The sequence below is a fragment of the Gopherus evgoodei genome, chromosome 5 (genome assembly GCF_007399415.2).
Source record: "Gopherus evgoodei ecotype Sinaloan lineage chromosome 5, rGopEvg1_v1.p, whole genome shotgun sequence".
NCBI lineage: Eukaryota > Metazoa > Chordata > Testudines > Testudinidae > Gopherus > Gopherus evgoodei.
In genome coordinates this window covers 27,148,171-27,167,433 of record NC_044326.1, presented here as the reverse complement: position 1 = coordinate 27,167,433, position 19,263 = coordinate 27,148,171, and the positions used below count along the sequence as shown (strand labels likewise).

The 19,263-nt window shown below is 38.3% G+C and overlaps 1 protein-coding gene across 5 annotated transcripts in view; it reads right to left on the bottom strand.

Moving 5' to 3' along the window:
* Window positions 1-18,384, bottom strand: part of STX18 (syntaxin 18) — a 119,419-nt gene extending 101,035 nt beyond the window's left edge. For 3 of the 5 annotated variants that reach the window (XM_030563612.1, XM_030563610.1, XM_030563611.1), the window contains exon 1: window positions 18,154-18,384. In XM_030563612.1, the coding sequence (XP_030419472.1) occupies window positions 18,154-18,315 (162 nt within the window). In that variant the 5' untranslated portion in view covers window positions 18,316-18,384. The remainder of the gene's footprint in view (window positions 1-18,153) is intronic. The other 2 variants (XM_030563613.1, XM_030563614.1) reach the window with 2 other exon arrangements.
* Window positions 18,385-19,263: the final 879 nt, after the last annotated feature.

Sequence of the window (19,263 nt, the reverse complement as noted above, 5' to 3'; positions counted from 1 at the left end):
GAATCACAGCAAACAATTGTGCACTGGCACCAACAGACTGGTGCACCTCTACCTGGATATAATGCTGTCCTCGGGAGCCAAAAAAATCTTACCGCATTATATCGAACTTGATTTGATCTACAGGAGCGCACAGCCCCACCGTACCAGAGTGCTGCTGTACCACATTATATCCGAATTCGTGTTATATTGGGGTCAAGCTGTAGTATAGATGGGCCATACGCAACCTAGTAAGTTGTATACTATATATACCAATGTCTTTATTTGTTTCTAACTACCATAACATCCATCACAATGGACAACCATTTTTTGTTAACAGTCTTAACATTTTACTAAGCTTCAGAACTACACTACCTTGACTTGCATGGAGGCTGCAAGACATCACAGACTTACTGATTTAGGTTGTCTACAGACTCAGGAAGACACTGCTGTAGTTTACTTTTAGAATAATCTCTTTGCAACCAGGAAGAGCTAAAAAAATTATTTGTTAATGAAGGTTGAAGTTCTGCAAAACTATGAGATGGAAAAGAAAATTTTGGTGCACATGACAGGGTGAGCACCACAGAGGTAGGAGATCTTTTGTATTTTTAACTTCTATGAACCTATACACTCAACTTTAATACCTAGAATCACAATTTTGAAATAGATGCCTAATGCTAGGCTCCTGAACCAATGTTTTGCCTGATTTCAACATTGTTAAGTACCCAAAACTCCTACTGAACCCAAGGAGGGGAGAGACAGGTTCTCAGCACATTCAGAGAAAAACCTTTATAAAGGAGTAGCATATATAATTCTGGCATTTTCTAACTTTTCAGAACTCAACTTTGCCACATTAATGTTCTTTTAACATAATTTTTGGTACGTAATATGGGTATATTACAATGGCATTTCTGGAATAATGTCTTAGGTATTATATTTTGCTTAAAAAATTGGAAATATGAACACCCAGCTATGAATGTGCACTACAATTAATTAATTTACAAAACTGGCATCAAGCGACTTTTTCCAAACTTATCAAGCATAGAGAGAGAATACATTTTGAACAACACAGACCCCAAAATATAACCTTCGCCCTTTATTAGACACTTCAATTTCAGTCATTTAACATCTCAATTTTATCATTTTTTCCTGGCTAATAGGTGTTTGTTACCAACTAGGAAAGCTATTTAAACATGAAAAAAAAAAAAAAAGAAAAAAGCCCTACTGTTGCAATACATTAGAAAAGCTGATTATTCCCTGGGAAGAGTCTGTCTTGTTTATTATAAAATGGCAGCTGAAAACATAAGAAGTCATCACCAGGTTCATTCTTAACTACCAGTAATTACTCTATACACCAACTACTACACAATACTGATTACTACACCATTATAAATCAGAAAGTTAAACTGGATGTGTCTATTACTATAGCCATATCTCTTTCTCTCACTATCTGCACACCAATAAACCCCTATAATTCATAATAATGTATGTTGACAAAGGTTATTTCTGCATGTTTCAGCAAAATTCTTGTGTATGAACATATGTTAAAAACGTAACATTTATTCTTCACACTGTTGCCATCAATGTATGAAATGAATGAAATTACCTTACCACCAAGAGTCATTACTTGTTAGGGTTACGTTCTGTACAGTAAAACAGGATCTGTTTGCATATTGTATATCATCCTTATGGGACAGACCACTTCCTAATTAATGGATGCATATATAAGCCACCTTATTAATCACTCAGACTGTTAGGATGGAAATATTACTACTATCCGATGCAGCACACACCATGTATTTCCCAAAGAAAAGATAATGAACTGGTGATTTATATACTTTGTGAGCTGATAACAAAAGCTGTCTGACCTAGGACTTGGCAGACTCTATTAACTTTTGCAATTTGGAGCAGTGGAGCCTGTTCTTTGAATATACTTATGTGACTGAATGTATAGCCAATTTGCTCTGGTTATAATCCGCTTTTATCCAGAATCCCACCTGAAACTAATAATTAGGTGAAATATCTGAATTTTTTATCCTGGTTTCTGATCAGTGCCAATAGGCAAGTTAGGCAACTGAAAAGCCTATCGTGATTACATTTTTCAGACTAAACCAACAATTATTTTCTCAGGATGTAATATCTTGTTATGTGACTGCACAATAGAATTTAAAAATATTGTTACAACTCTTCAAAACTTAATCTAGTACATCTTAAAGTCTCAACTAAAGGCTGCACTGTTAAAAAAAGACACAGAATTGTAACCGCTGATTAACAAAAGCTTTTGTTGCACTTAAAATGTATTAACTCAATGTTGAGAAAATAAAATAGTAGGTCTCCATCCTGCAAAACTCTTACTACTAGGTGCAGACTTCTTAACTTAAAAGGGATTAAGACCAGTAGCTAGCACTGTGCCTGGCAACAAGAGCTTTCATGATCTGGCAACTAGGTAGCAAAATGAATCCTTTAAGAGCTATCAAACCAAACCAAACCAAAAAAAAAAAAAAATAGATATATATTCAAGTTTTAGATTGCGGTCAATTGAGGTCTAGACAAAACCCTATATTTGTTCACTGCCTAGTCTCCAGTCTGTTCCAAGTTTGAAAAGGTAATTGAACTCTGTCTGTAATTACTGGATTAGACACAGATGGGCTCTGTACATTTCATGGGGGAAAGCACTGTTTTGATTCATTTTATGATTGCCTGTAATGTTGAACTTTTCAAAATGTACTTTCATCTGTTAAATGGTTTCTCAAATTCCCAGGGGTATATCTTCAATAACTGATGTTTTAAGCAATTTGGGCCTATCAGATCCTGTCTTTGAATGTAAATAAACTGCTCATTTTCTAGTATTATAAACGTGCATGTAGGTTAATAGCTACATCTCTTACATATTTTGAAAATTGCACTTTTTTGGACAACTGAAATTTTACTCAGCAACTGGTATATAGAAACTCTTAGAAATGCCATCTTTAAGGTGAAAATATCTACACAGGAATCAATAAATTATCCAATTAAACCATGAATGCTCTTGCTCATAACAGCAGTCAGACCAACTCCCTACAGTAATTGATAAAAGACAGGCTTTTCAGTAACTGATAAAACTTCTCTTCTAGGTTCCAATTCAGTAAGGTATGTAAACACATTCCTACTTTTAAACATTATTCACATGCTTAAAGTTAGACTTGTGCTTAAGCATATTACAGAAATGAGTCTTAAACACATTTTAACAGTGAGGTTTCCCTTCCAGTGAACCACCTCATCCCTCAAATCAACAAGAAAAATTGTGGAACATGACATGCCATGTGCTGACCATCACTGTTTACTTTGCCTGTATTTCATGAGTGAAATCCTGTCCTCCCTGAAGTCAATGGTAATTTTGCCACTGACTTCAATAGGGCCAGGATTTCGTATATCCTTCCCCCGTAACCCTTTGATTGTCTTGTCTATTTAGACTGTAAGCAGTTCACAAAAGAGACTATCTAGCTTCCTGTTATTCTATGCTTGTTAGTGCCCAGCACAGTAGAGCCCTGATTTTGTTTGGGAATCCTGGCCATTATTGTAGTACAAATAATAAATAATTTAACAATAACCAATCAGAATACTATGTAGCAGCAAAGACTGCAGCCTCAACACATAAAGGGAAAGATTATTTAAATAAAATAGGGTAGATTTTTATATTTTACTGTTAATATCTCAGAAGTTGCACTTCAGCCTTTTTGTTCTATATAATAATCTTCCAAATAAAATACAAATGAGTTGTATATGAGCAAAAATACATGTAGGTCCTTATCCTGTGAAGAGATCTGGTTGTGCAGGCCCTTACACTCAAGCAGTTGCTTTTGCAGAATCAGACAAGATTGTCTACATAGGAATAGCTATTCCAGAATAACCCCCTAATTTCCATGTGTGGATGCTCTTATTCTGGAATAAGAGTGCTTTATTACACATGATCTTAATCCCTTGAAATAAGGCACTCTTATTCTGGAATAAAGTAGACTTAATCAGGCATCGTTAATCCACTGCCTTATTTCACATTAATTTTTGTAGACAAGCTTTCAGACAGTATTTCATCAAAGATTTAGGATCTAAGCACTGGTAATAAGGATAATATCAAATATGTTAATATAAACCCTCTTATCTCCATACAGGATGCTGAGAGAGGCTGGAAAGAATGGCATTTACTCAGGGAACTTAAATGTTTAATATTTTAATCATGTTACTTTCAAATGATTCTTCTCATTAAGGGCCAAACCCTAGTTGTTGAACTTCGAGGTAGCTACTACAAAAGCTTAAGTGGAAAGATGCTTTAAAATATACAAGAATAATGTTCATCATACAACTTCTAAGACAAAAACGTACCAATGTTCTAATGCATGGATTGTGTAATATATAGTGACAAAGTCCCATTGAAACCAGTAAGATTCTACTACAGGGGTCAGCAACCTTTCAGAAGTGCTGTGCCGAGTCTTAATTTGTTCACTCTAATTTAAGGTTTCGTGTGCCAGTAATACATTTTAACGTTTTTAGAAGGTCTCTTTCTATAAGTCTACAATATATAACTAAACTATTGTTGTATGTAAAGTAAATAAGGTTTTTAAATGTTTAAGAAGATTAACTTAAAATTAAAATTAAAATGCAGAGCCCCCCGGACCGGTGGCCAGGACCTGGGCAGTGTGAGTGCCATTGAAAATAAGCTTGTGTGCTGCCTTCGACATGCGTGCCATAGGTTGCCTACCCCTGTTCTACTAGTATATTTCAATGATTAATTTAATTGCTGCACAATATGTATAAGTAGTGTTATGTTTTAGGAGTTAAAAGCGTTTCTGTCCACGAAAATGCCCTCATACAAGTAACAAAATTAAACCCAAAGCAAAAAAAATTTCAAAAAGGATGAAGGAATCTTTAAAAGATTTCTTTGCTTTCTTTTTTGTAGTCATAGTTATTTAAAAACACTGACAACACAGCCACTCTTAGCCATATTTGGCCCTCAGACGTGCATGAATGACACCTATTGGTGTTATGGCAACTACTCACATGCACTCCAGAGCAGATTTAGACAATGAATATTTGTAACCATATTATTTCCGAGATCTCTCCTGGGTGCTTTCGACTACATTTCATTACAATTGGAATAATGTTCACGTGACTATCTATATGGGGTTGCATTGTTTAAAATAAACATATAAAAATACATCTCCCCCTCCATTCTAGGAAACAAAGGAAAAGGCTTCTTTTCAGCCCATCATTCTTAAAGGGAAAAAAAACTTTCTTTTTAAAAAATGTACATTTTATTTTTCCTACAAAAGAAAATTATGCTAAGTAGTATTCCAAATGGACTGTGTGAACTCACAAACTACATCTAAAATGACTGTAATTTTCCAGGACGGAGACAAGAAATTTTCAAACAATGCTACCGTCATAGACCAGAGTATAGTGCACTTTATATGCCACAAAGCATAAGAATGGTAAATATGAAATAAAATTATATGCAAGGTCAGATTTTATTCAAACTGTTTAATTCTTAGATAAGTTCTTACAGTGTTCTCTTGATTCTTTACAATCTTTGATTCTGTAATCAAAATTCAATGCAGCATCTGTGTTTCATAAGTATTTCCCATCTGTAATATTATACAATGGGTTTTTAAGCAAGGTGAGAAATTAAGGTAAGGAAACTGAAAGAATATCATTGAATAAAACAAAATTCATATTTTAATCAGCCAGTTGCCCTTATTTTATTGCAGAAATTGAATATCATGATCTTTTTAAGAGAAATGAGAAGTAGAATACACAAGAAAGGGATACCTGGTACATGTATGAAACTGAGATGGTATGAAGACCAAAGCAGTTCAAAGGATATAATTATTTAATTCCCCCACCCCCCCTCGCTTCTCAACTGAAATAAAATGATTAAATACTCTTTGGATTTGAGTATCTCCACTTATATTTATGTAGGAAGAAACCACAATACCAAACTATTACAGAAAATAAAGCTTTCTACAACTGACGGTTAAACTAGGTACAAGACTAAATTCAAGACCGGTACGGCTACATTAGAAATGCTTTAAATTAATGCATCGTTACCTACTTCTCTTATTAAAATGAAGACAGAACATTCATAGATTCATAACTTCTAAGGCCAGACTAGAACATTATGCTTGTGATCAGAGGAAGGATGCTCCCAGGGTTACAACACTTGCCTGGGTCTCAAGAGACCTGGGTTCAATTCTTTACTCTGCCACAGACTTCCTGTGAGACCTGGAGCAAGTAATTTAATCTCTCTGTGCCTCAGTTCCACATCAGTACAGTGGGAATAATAGTACTTCCCTTCTTCCATGGGTGTTATGAAGATAACTACATTAAAGACAGTGAGGCATTCTGAATAATAATGGGGACCATACTACCGTAGGCAGATAGATGTAGTTTGACCTGCTAAATAACACGGGCCACAGAATCTCACACAGTAACTCCAACATCAGGCTCACACCTTCTGGCTGAACTACGGCAGACCTTTTAGAAAGATATCCAATCTTGAATTAAAAACTTCAAGAGATGAAGTATCTACTACATCTCTAGGTTTCAAAGATTAATTGCCTTCATTGTTCAACATACGCACTTTATTTCTAGTGAGAATTTATCCAACTTCAATTTCCACCCACTGGATCATGTTATGCCTTTGAGAGATGAAAGAGCCCTCTACTATCAGAAATGTTCCCCCATAGAAGCTTCTACATCACGATCAAGTCACCTCCGAACCTTTTATTGGATAAGCTAATATGCTGACTTATTTAGTATCTCACTGCAAGATTTCTAGATCTCAGATGATTCTTGTAGCTTTTTTCTGAACCCCTTCCAATTCTTCAACATCCTTTTAAAAGTGTGGACAGAAGAACTGGACACAGTATTCCACTGCCTCATTAATGCTATATGCAGTGACAACAACATCTCCCTACTTCTACTCAATATTTCCCTGCTTATTTTATTAAACTAGATTTTTAAATTAAATCTTAAGGTTTAAAAACATAATATTATTTCAGTTTCTTCAATCAGTATAGCTTAAATAGTCCAGGTTCTGCTCTCATGTACTTCACGATGAAGTCAATAAAAGCAGTATTTGCACATCTCCCAGTATAATTTGGCCTACGAATCTTTGAACACTTTCAATAAATCCTTTAGATAATGAAATCTGCTGTACTCCAGTTTAAATCTACGTGGTGAAACTCTTCACCTCCCCGAATAATACAACAAAAATTATACTACATATATTATCCAGGTGGATCTGTCTAGAGTACAATATAGAATAAAAGCTGAAAAAAAAAAAAGAAAAATAATCAAAAATTTGTAGCTTTCATTTAAAAATAAAACCTTTGTAACCAAGTTCTGAAAGAATATCCCAAGAACATGCACATCTGTTTAATATTACAAGCCAACTGTCAACATCCTAAGTGAAGTTTTAATTTAATATTTTTTCTTTCTTGATGTTTTACCTTTAATCAATGCCTCGTGAGAGTATCAGTTTTCTACAAGAAACTGTTAAATATAAAGAAATGTTATTGTAGCATGTTTATAAAATCATAGTTCGAGAACTTTTTATTTTTCTAAAACCTGACCACAACTTAATTATCCGCAGGACATTCCAAACTCACAATTGCAAGCTCCAGTTCCCAAGCAATTTTAAACAATATCTACTGTACAGGACATAGGGTATTCCAAATACCACAACATGGTTATATTTCCAAAAGTCAGCATTAGGGCCCTTAAACCTGGTTTTTATTTTCAATAAATATTTGTTTCTCCACAAATCTTTAAATGGTTATCATCATGATCACGTTTTTATTTCACATGTCAGTTTGCTATCTCAGTTATTTGTTTTTACAATTAAAATAAGCTAGATTTTTCTATCTTTACATAATATATTACCTCCAGTTCAAAGAGTTTTATAAGAGACCTATTCAACTCTCACCTCCATTGCTCGCACTCTTCCCCTAATCAAATAAAAATCAAAGAAATTCCCAGGCAAAAACTTTGTAAACCTGGAGTTAAGTTTGAAAGAATGTGTCACTTAGTTCAGCCAAAAAAACCTCTAAAAAGAATGCTGGAGTTTCCTCAAATGACAGAAACACTAGAAAGCTTGGAAATTCCAAGTTAAGTTTCCACTTTACAACAACTTCCAAACTATCTGAAGGTATGCAAATACACACACAATCCAATTACTCAAGCAACCTTAGCTCTGCATGCATAGTGCCAGTCTGAAAACAACCAGAAATTCTGAGACTGTGTCATGAGAGGTGGTTGGAAATTTTCCAAGAAAACGTTTTTCACTCAGAAAATGCTGATTCTTCACATTTGAAATTTTCCATGGAAACCTGTCAGTTTCTACAAAAATTCCAACAGAAACTTGTCTAGTTTCTTGCTCACTCACTCACCCACCTCCCTGTCTCCTCAGAAGCCCACCTGGTGGGATGCTATGGGGCTGGAGCTCAGCAGCTCACCTAATGGGCTATTGCAGAGGCAGAGCTCATGGAGCCAGGCATTCCAGTGTCCTGGGGAGGATATTCTGCTTTGAAAACACCAAAACATTCCCACAGTGGAAATATTTCAGTATTTCCAAAATGAAATATTGCAGAATTTCACTTCCACAAAAAATGGCCAGGGTTTGGCTTTTCAGCCTGCTTCAGGATAACAAAATTTCCAAAACTTTGAAATTTTTTTTACAGTAGTGAAATTCAGTTTGCAGCCAGCTCAAAGCCTTCTACATCAGAGTTTCAACTCTTTAGTGACCACAAAACATTAAGACTTTTGCTCTTAATCTTCGTGAATCTGTCTGATTAACTGATATGCTTTTTCTCAGAGTTTCTGGGGGATATGGCTACACTGCACACTAAGCCTAGGCTGTGTCCCTGGTTTGAGCCCAAGCCTCCCTTCACAGGTCACGCCACATACCAGAATCAGATTAAATCCACAACACCCCAGGAGAAAAAAAAACAGTCAACCAAACAAGGAAATACCTGAAAGATGGGATTCAAGTGGTGATTCTGCACAAGTTCATTTTTTCATATTTATCTACATCTAAGCACTTATATGGCCTCCAAGACACCTTAGTATATATTAAAAATAGATAACCGGGTGAAAACATTTTTTAAAATTTCATCCATTGTGGGCTTCATCATGAGGACTTTACTTACGAGGAAAACAATACTTAGGAGGGGGATGGATTACCTTTAAATGTATTTGTTTTTTCAAAGATGTGAGATAAAATATTTGCATAAACAGAACAGAAGGCAGAAACTTAAACTTGAGTACATGAGGTACATGCATTTGTACTGCTATCCCTCCCTGCCCCTAAACAAAGGGAAAGATGGAAGCCGAGTCAGAATGAAAGGGTGAGAAAGTGAAAACAAACACCGGAAAGGTTGGCACCTGACAACTATAAAGTGTTATTTTCTGCAGACAGAAAGGTTTGTCCCCACTGCCCTGAAACCAGGAAAACTTATGTTTTCAGTAAAGTAGCCCCTATTATCATGCTAAGCAATTATTTTAAACTGTAATATTTTAGTTATTAGAAACATTTTTCAAAAATTGTTGGCAACCCCCCCAACCCACAATTTTACCCTTTAATTGTTCTAACTGCTAAAGATGTAATTCCAATCCTTGATCTATTTATTCTCCACCTTGAAAAACATTTTACAGGTGTACTGGCATGGAGATCACAAGACAAAGAACATTATACAATATTTTACTAACATACAATATCTCTTCATCAATGCTGAAACAAAAAGAATTTTAATCCATTAGATGCCAAAAAATACAAGGAAACAGCTTGACATTGAAATTTCACCCTAGCATATAATTATGGTGATAAAAGCAATTCCAAAGATACTGCAGCATAAATGTTACCTGAGCACATATTGACAGCAAATATTTATTACTATTTGTTTACATAATACAGTTCTTTGGTTTTTCAGTTTGAATGCCCACATCTTAAGTACTTCCTATTCACGTGTCTTTGTACCTGTATTGAGAGAGACAATTTGACAACCAAAAACCATTTTGTTTCTGACAAAATTTAAATGTATAATCACTGTTACAGTCCTAAACTACACTAGCACAATTGTATTTCTGATAATATGGTAAAAGTTTCACAGCACAAAGTTCCTAAGATCTATGATCTCTCTGAAAGTATGTTAGTCAGAGGAAGGAAACAGCTTCGGGCTGCCTCTGTATTCAACAGATTCTATGGTGAACAGCATTCTCAAATGCCCAAGACAAATAGGGTATCCCTTCCTGCCTCATCATGATTTTTTTTACATCAACATAGTATAAAACTAAAACGTGGGACATATGCTATACGCATCTATAAAAGTACAGGCCGAGCTCCCCTCCCCAACTTATTTAAAATAAGAAAAGAGAGAAATGATAATCTTCAGATCTCTCCTGAAGAAGAAAAAGAGCCGAGGTATTCCCAAAGCAAGCAAGATCTGGGGGAAAAAACTCTTCAGTGGACAAATCTCCAAAGAATGAAGCAGGTTTTCTGTTTGCTCGGCTAAATTTCAAATTTTATTTTTGTCTTTTTCATGAGTTCTTTAACTGCAGAATCCAAATTGCCAACAATATGAACATAACAGAAGTGGTCAAAATGGTCAGTCCATCCTACTCCCAAAATTTAGAGATACATAACATCTGCCAGAATAATAAAAAATAAAGCATAACAAACAGAATTCACTGACCTAAAAGTTTTCTTAAGTTTTTTCCTTGCTTCTCCTTCTTCATTCCCTTTTTCTTTCCTCTCATTTCAGATCCATTCTATCACTCTCTACACCATTTTCTGTTTTCTCCCTCATTTTCTTTCTCTCATTTGTCCTATTTGTTGTGTCCATCTCCCTACTCTGTGTGTTCAATTGTCTCTCCTCCTCTTCTGTTCTCTCTAGCTCCCTGGATCTCACTCAGTATTCTACCTTCTCTCCAGTCCTCCCCTCTCTCTCTCTCTGTGCCTGTCTTTCCCTATCACTCTGTTCCTCCATTTAAGTTCACTCCCCTTCTGCTCCCTCTGAGGCTCTCTCCCCAGTCTCCTGTTTCTCCCTTTCCTGGGGTTCATCCCCTGCCACAAGTCATGCCTGCTTCCAAGGACAGCAAGAGGCCAAATCCTCCCTTCTTCCCCAATCCACAATGTGCTAGAAGCCTGTAACTGGGCCTCCACTGAACTTATCCTGTACTTGTGGCAAGATGTCAAGTCCGCAAGTCAGAGGAGAAGCCAATTCAACCGCTAGCCAGCAGCTGAAAAGAGTTTACAGTGGCTCTAACTCCGCCAACAGAATCCTAGAGAGTTCCTCCCACAGTTAAAACCCAGTAAAAAAAAAAAATCCACTCGCCCCCTCATCCAAAAAATATAAAAAAAAATCAGTGACCCAGGGGTATCAAAGTTGGCCCTGGAAGACTAAAATGAGGGGATGGGGAGGAATGGATATCCTCCACCACAGAGGGCATATGCCCTCAGAATACTGAGTGGCAGACTTGGAATACTTTTGGATGCTTCACTGCCACGGGACGGTTGATCAGCCACACTGGCAAAAATAACTAGCAACTCGGGGGGGGTGGGGGGGATCACCCTAATTTTCAGCCCTGTCATTTACTTTATATTGAGAAAACAACTTATGGGGTTAGGAGTTTACTTTTCTTTTCTTTTTTTAAAGGTAGCTGACTTTGAACTGACATTTTTAAGAGATCCCAAAAATAAGGACACTCATAACTACATCCTCCAAAGACTGACCATGCATACTCACCACTATTTCTTAAATGAATTTGGCTGAAACCAGAAACAGTCACATGGGGACCATCAGCTGATTGAATGAAAGCTTTTTATTGTACTCTGAAATCATTTTAATATATTTCCTATATTATTTTCTCTTACTGCTTTTCACTCTTTCTTCCTCAGCACTTTTAATATGATCTTCATAGCTTCCCTCAATCTTTTAGGACAAAATTCTTCTCTAAGAAGGACGGAGGGAATGCAATGGGAAGGTTGAAAAATAAAAAAGAATCAGGCTGATAATAAATCAGATACCACTTTCAACCTCAGTTATGAAGCAGAATCTGACATTCATGCTGGAAAGAGATGCATTTAAATAGTGCTGAAAAAAATGTACAATTTGGAATCACTCAAAAGATAAAAGGTTGTGTGCAAGTACTGTACAAAACACAGCATTATCAAAAAATATGTTATGAACTTTTTAATAGTTAGAAGAGGGAAAAATAAATCTGTTTTTTTCCTAATGACCTCAGCTATGAGCCCAATTTATTAGACTCTAGCTCATTACCGACAGTTTAAAAAAGTGAACTAAAAATAACTTGTAGTCCAAAATTGGTCATATTAATTAATTTCTACTAAAGAGTATAATTGGCAATACCAAGAATACTATATAATACATTTGCAGGCATATGTTCTCTTTTGGGAATTATTAGGTAACCATTAGAGTCAAGTCTATAAACTGAACAGTAAATCTCTTTAAGAGTATATATATTATATAAAGGATTCTAACAACTTCAGTTCTGACATTTTTGGTAGTATTTGTTGTCCCATAGTCTCTTTCTGATGAGATTTCATAGCTCTAGTTCTTATGGTGCATTTCATCACAGAATAACTAATTAACTGTGATGAAACAGACTCAGTTCTGATGTCATCTCAATTTTCTCATAGATTTAAATGAAATTAGTCTCATGAGCAGGGGTTTTCAGGATTAGGCCTCTTCAATTATTATATCCTACATCAAGCCTGAACTTTTAGCAAATATAGTACTGTATTAACATACGTTAAGTGTTAAGGAACTCATGATGCTATGGTATCAGTAGCTTCCTTTAGTAAACAACCTAATTTTCCTAGCATACAGACCAGGCTTCTGTCTCATCCACCACAGAAGTTGGTCCAATAAAACATCTTATCTCACTCACCTTCTCTCTCCTATATCCTGGGACTAACATGGCTGCAACAACCCTGCAAACATTATTAAACTATTGTAATATATGGGTAACAGCTATCTTGTTTGAAATCTAGATCCAGTTAGCTAGACTAGAAGTGTTCTATTTCCGCCTGTTGTTGCTGCTGATTACATACTGTGACTGTGTCCACATATGTTGTTCTTAGACCTCCTTCAAATCAATAAAGAATAGTCTGATGTAGATGTTTTAATACCATTTGGGCCATTTGGTTTTACCTATAACAAGTCCAAGAGACTGCTTTGCTGTATGCTGGATTTTGTTTTTGGTTTTTAAATGTTATGGAAAAACTATCATCACTCCAATGCTACAGGACAACGAGAACTTTTTACCAACGTCAATATATCAGGGAAGGCAGGTGGGTTGGTTGTTAAAAGCTTTGTTAGACATGCATATACACCGTCATTTGTTATGGATTTGTACTTAAGTGTAATTTCAGACACTAAACTGCTGAGATCGGGAACTTTTCTTTTCCTCCTTACTCAGTACCTGTATAAAGCAGTCTAGCATATTTTTGATGTGTACATTGGCCCATTATGGCAATTCTTTAAAAAAAAAAATCATTAAATCATGTAAACTGAAAATACCCCCATCACATGAATTTTGTTATGTGTGTCTCACATAACAAAATTCATTCCACACATGGACGTAAAAAATTAGAGGGAACACTGGTGTTTCCCATCTTCCATGTGTCTTTCTAGTATCTGGGAGACCTTGACACTTCCCTTAAAAATGGAGTCTTCAAGGACTCCTACAAAGTGAACATATACTATTTTCTCATAAACATCCTTCTTTTCAATTATTGGAAGGAAAGCGAAATACAAACCTGCAAATGTTCTGTAAATTGGTAACACTGATATCCCGGGAAACCTAGCTGTGGCAACAATCTCTGTGAGCAATTGTGTTTCATTCCTATACCAATCCAGCAAATATTCACTGGTGATGAGGCTAGGCATCTTCCTCATTTGGATATCTCTTAAAGTTTCTTGAATGTTTCTGAATGTATGCAGTGTAATGGGTACATACATTATTTCCTTAGCTCTACTCTAATTTCCAGTTTTAATCATTACTGTGATTAATTAACCGATTAATCCTTTTTGGGGTTTCCCTTAATAAGGGAAATAAGAATTGTACTAGGGTGTGTGGGGTATTGATAATCAGTGGTTCACAGTCATGCTGGAAGGGCATAACAAGTGGAGTCCCACAGAGATCAGTTCTGGGTCCGGTTCTGTTAAATAATGGCACAAAGAGGTCACTTATAAAGTTTGTGGACGATACCAAGCTGGGAGGGGTTACAAGTGATTTGAAGGATAGGATTAAAATTCAAAATGACTTCGACAAACTGCAGAAATGGTCTAAAGTAAATAGGATGAAATTCAACAAGAACAAATGCAAAGTGCTCCATTTAGGAAGGAACAATCAGTTGCACACATACAAAATGGGAAATGACTGCCTAGGAAGGAGTACTGCGGAAAGAGATCTGGAGGTCATTGTGGATCACAAGCTAAATATAAATCAACAGTGTAACACTGTTGCAAAAAAAGCAAACCTTATTCTGGGATGTATTAGCAAGAGTGTTGTAAGCAAGGCATGAGAAGTAATTCTTCCGCTCTATTCCACACTGATTAGGCCTCAGTTGGAGTATTGTGTCCAGTTCTGAGGGCCGCATTTCAGGAAACATGTGGACAAACTGGAGAAAGTCCGAAGAAGAGCAACAAAAATGATTAAAGGTCTAGAAAACATGACTTATCAGGGAAGATTGAAAAAATTGGGTTTGTTTAGTCTGGAAAAGAGAAGATAAAGGGGATATGATAATAGGTTTCAAGTACATAAAAGGTTGTTACAAGGAGGAGGGAGAAAAATTGTTGTTCTTAACCTCTGAAGATAGGACAAGGAGCAATGAGCTTAAATTACAGTATGGGAGATTTAGGTTGGACATTAGGAAAAACTTCCTGTCAGGGTGGTTAAGCACTGGAATAAATTGCCTAGGGAGGTTATGGAATATCCATCATTGGAGATTTTTAAGAGCAAGTTAGACAAACACCTGTCAGGGATGGTCTAGATAATACTTAGTCCTGCCATGAGTGCAGGGGACTGGACTAGATGACCTCTCAAGGTCCCTTCCAGTCCTATGAATCTATGGAAGGCAATATAAGCAAAATGCTTAACGGTCCAAAATGTAGCCACCATATGTTATTTACACTAAGAATATTTCTGTTCTACTGCAGTTAATACTTGAGATGCATAAACAATTGGGCTCCAATAGACAATTGAATTCCTGTGCTGACCCAAGGCAGCTGCCAGTGTTTTTTCTGTAGAATCTTGTTCTAACACAAATGATTGTGAATAGTCAGGCTGAACCAATACAGGAGCCGAGACTAATGTCCATTTCAATTTAGTGACTGCTTCAGTCAATTGAAGGTTTGAGTTCCAGTACCTTTTTTAATTCAAGTATGTAAGGGAACAGCTATTTCTGCATATTCAAGTATAAACTCCTGAGAAAATCCTCTCATTCCCAGAAATTGCACTGTTTCAGTACAGTTTAAATTCATAATTTAACAAGCATTTTAGAAAGCACCCCAACAAAATCATTTTGCAAAATATTAATATGCTTTTTCTTTGAACAGTGTAACTGATCAGTGTGGATTTTCAAGATTTTTGATGCCCCGTAGCTGGCAAGTTATGCCATAGGGATAACAACTCATTCGGCTGAGGGATGAGCCATTTACAATTTAAAAATAAACCTAATAAAGGCCTTTTTATCTTTAACTGAAAATGTGTGATAGCACAAAAAATAAAAATATATACTTAAAATTATGCACAAATTAAATTTTTGTTGCAAACATAAAACCCAAAATAAAAAGAAAAAATTTAAAGCCAGTTTCCACTGCGGAAGGCCAGTCCATCATGGTCTCTCTCTCTTGCTGCCATTCTTGCATCAGACCCAACCTTCACCCTGGCGAGAGTGCTGCGGCTATAGTGGTCATTGAAGCGAAAGCTTGGGTTTGGGAGGAGTTTGGAAAGACCATGGAGAATGACGATCTCCAAGGTGTCACCCACTACCAGTCAACCCTGTTGTCAAGTTTCCTGCCTGCCAAACAAGGACACTTCCACTTGCCTAGGCAGCACTCATGCTATTGCCCAGAACCCTGGAACATGAAGTTTTCTGGTGCTTATTACTACAGTTTTAAGTGGTTTAAGATGAGAGTGTTCCTGGAGACAACCTTCTAGTTTTGATGAAGTCAAATTACCACCACAATTTTATGAATTATCTTAAAACTAACAAAAGTGTCTTTAAATGGGATTTTAATTTAAGAATATTACCACCTATACTAGACCGTAAAATCTTGGTTTATAAATAACTGGATAGAAAGATCACTACTATTTTTTACAAAAATATTTATTTCAGAGACTTTCTCACTCCCACCTCTAAATCCATGCTTCTGTAAATCACTGATATTGTCAAAAGTAAAATATTCCTGTGACATGCCAAAAAGTGCAACTCTGTGGATATCTTCCAGCAAAAGCATCACAAAATTTTCATTTCTTAACAATACATTTTCTCTCTAATATACATATTTTTGTTTCCAATAATTGCAGGTTATATATTTAATTTATATATATCAGGTCACTCCAGCTCTAGTGCATGTAGGTACAACTCCACTGACTTCAATATTTAAACCAAGATTGAATTTAGCCTATTAAATTTATTTTTTAAAAAGCACAACTCCAGAAACAAACATTCCTCTGTTTGTTGATTTTAAAAAGTGGCACTTCACTACAGCTGTTCAGATGGTTGGAATGACAGACTAAATCCCAAAGAGGGAGATTAATGAACAGAAGGCAGGTATGGCTGTCAAACGGTTCATGGTGAATACAATTTATCACATGGTTATAACACTATACCTGTATGGGGTGTAACATTTATCTGCACACAGAACATACACTATACATAAATCTGCAACCCAGATATGCGTGAGTAGTGGTCGAGAATCATATAGAATCATAGATTATTAGGGTTGGAAGGGACCTCAGAAGATCATCTAGTCCAACCCCCTGCTCAAAGCAGGACCAATTCCCAACTAAATCCCCAAAGGGCCCCCTCAAGGATTGAACTCACAACCCTGGGTTTAGCAGGCCAATGCTCAAACCACTAAGCTATCCCTCCCCCCATGATAGTGTGTATGGCCCCAATTCTGAAAAACTGCCGGTAACTAGGCACATACTAGAACTACTTACGTGTAGTTCTTCAGTAACGCCTATGCCATTATTCATATTAATAAATTTACACTTATGCATAAATGTTTGCCAGAGTAGGGCCTACAGAAAAGGAGATGACTCTGTCTTTGGAAATTCTGGTCCTTGCAGACAACAGAATCAGCACCAATGAGTATAGACTACTAATGAGTATAGACTCTAGTATAGACTAGAGGCTATATAACATCACCAAAGACTACGCGTCATTATTATGAGCAATATGCATGTCTTACTAAGGATCTGCCAACTCACTTGGGAGAGGGATTAGTTTAAAAGGGATAATGTCAACCTGAAAACTAGTCTTTTTTTTTTTTTAAAAGCCTTGAGAGTAGTTTTAGGTTCTCCTGGGTCCCCACACCAAACGCTGAGAGTTTTACAATCATATTGTTTACTATTATTTTATTTATTCTAATGTTTTCTTTCTCTCGTTTTCTTGCGTGAAAGTTGCACACAAACAACAGAAAATAAACGACCACTGGGCAGATTTTTCAGAAGTGCCCGGCCAGCACCTGGGTCTTTGTGGGAACTGAATCTTTTAAAAGCCTCCTCCTAAAACCCTCATCCTGCAATCTGAGCCGCGAGGCGAGGACAGCGCCTTGCAGCCACGCAGAGCCACCGACGGACTCCATGGGCACCGCAGCTGGCAGGGCGAAGGGGCTATAAAGGGAAAAGAGATCAGTGCCTGGAGGGTTGCCAAGTGCACGAAGTGAAAGGGGGAGAAGAGGAGAGACACCCCCTCCCCCCCATCACTCTGGCCGGCACTAATCTGCGGGTCACCTGTAGCTGCGGAGAGGGGCTGGCCGGGGGTTCGGGGAGAGGCCCCTGTGCAGACGGGGCTGTTGGCTGTTACTACTATTACCCCCATAACCATCTTCCTCCCCGGACTCCAGGGTCCCCTCCCCGTGCAGGCCCTACGCCGGCCCCCGCACTCACCACCTCGCGGGCCCGGCAGGAGAAGTCGCTCTTGGGCCGCTGGCTGCCCCGCTTGAGCAGCTCATCCCTGGGGCTCTCGCCGGCCGCGACCCCCAGGGCCTTGTTCCGAGTCTTCACCGTCTTCACGCTGGCTCTGAACAGCAGCGTGATGTCCACGGCCATGGCGCCCCGCTCCCGCCGCCGCCGGCCCGGCCCGCTCTCACCGACCGCCAGCCAGACACCCCGGCCGGCCCCGAGTCCCTCCGCACAGTCCTCCGCGCACAACCTGGCCCGCCGTGCGGCGTTCCGCCGCCTTATCCGGCCGGCCCCGGCGCAGCGCCAGGCGAGAGAACCCAGCGCCAGCCCAAGTCCCAGCTGAGACCCCCGCCCAGGGTGCCCCTGCACTGCCCCAGTGTGTGTCTATCGGGGGGTGAGCCCCTAGGGAGACCCTGCATTGCCCCAGTGTGTGTGTTTGTGGGGGTGAGCCCCCAGGGAGACCCTGCACTACCCCAGTGTGTGTCTATGGGGGGGGCTGAGCCCCCAGGGAGCCCCTGCACTGCCCCAGTGTGTGTCTATGGGATGAGCCCCTGCACTGCCCCAGTGTGTGTCTATGGCGGGGTGAGCGCCCAGGGAGACTGTGCACTGCCCCAGTGTGTGCCTATGGCGGGGTGAGCGCCCAGGGAGACCGTGCCCTATCCCAGTGTGTGTCTGTTAAGTATAATTCCCAATTCTGGACCTTAGCATCCAAAATATGGGTACTAGCATGAATTCCCCTAAGCTTAATTACCAGCTTAGATCTGATAGGCTGCCACCAATCAGGAATTTTTAGGGCCTGATACCCTCTGGTCCCCCCGAAACCTTCCCAGGGGACCCCAAGACCCAGATTCCTTGAGTCTCACAACAAAGGGAAATAAGCCATTCCCTCCCTCCTCCCTTCTTCCTCCCAGCTCCTTCCCGCCCTGGGAACACTAGGAGATCGCCTGATTCAACTTTTTGAATCACCACACCGAGAGCAGTGTTACCTTCCCCCTCACCCAGAGGCAATACAAGCTGCGTGTATATAACACAAAGAGAAAAATTATCCTTCCCTTCTCCCCACGAATTCCCTTGAACCTTAACTAGGAGAAAAAA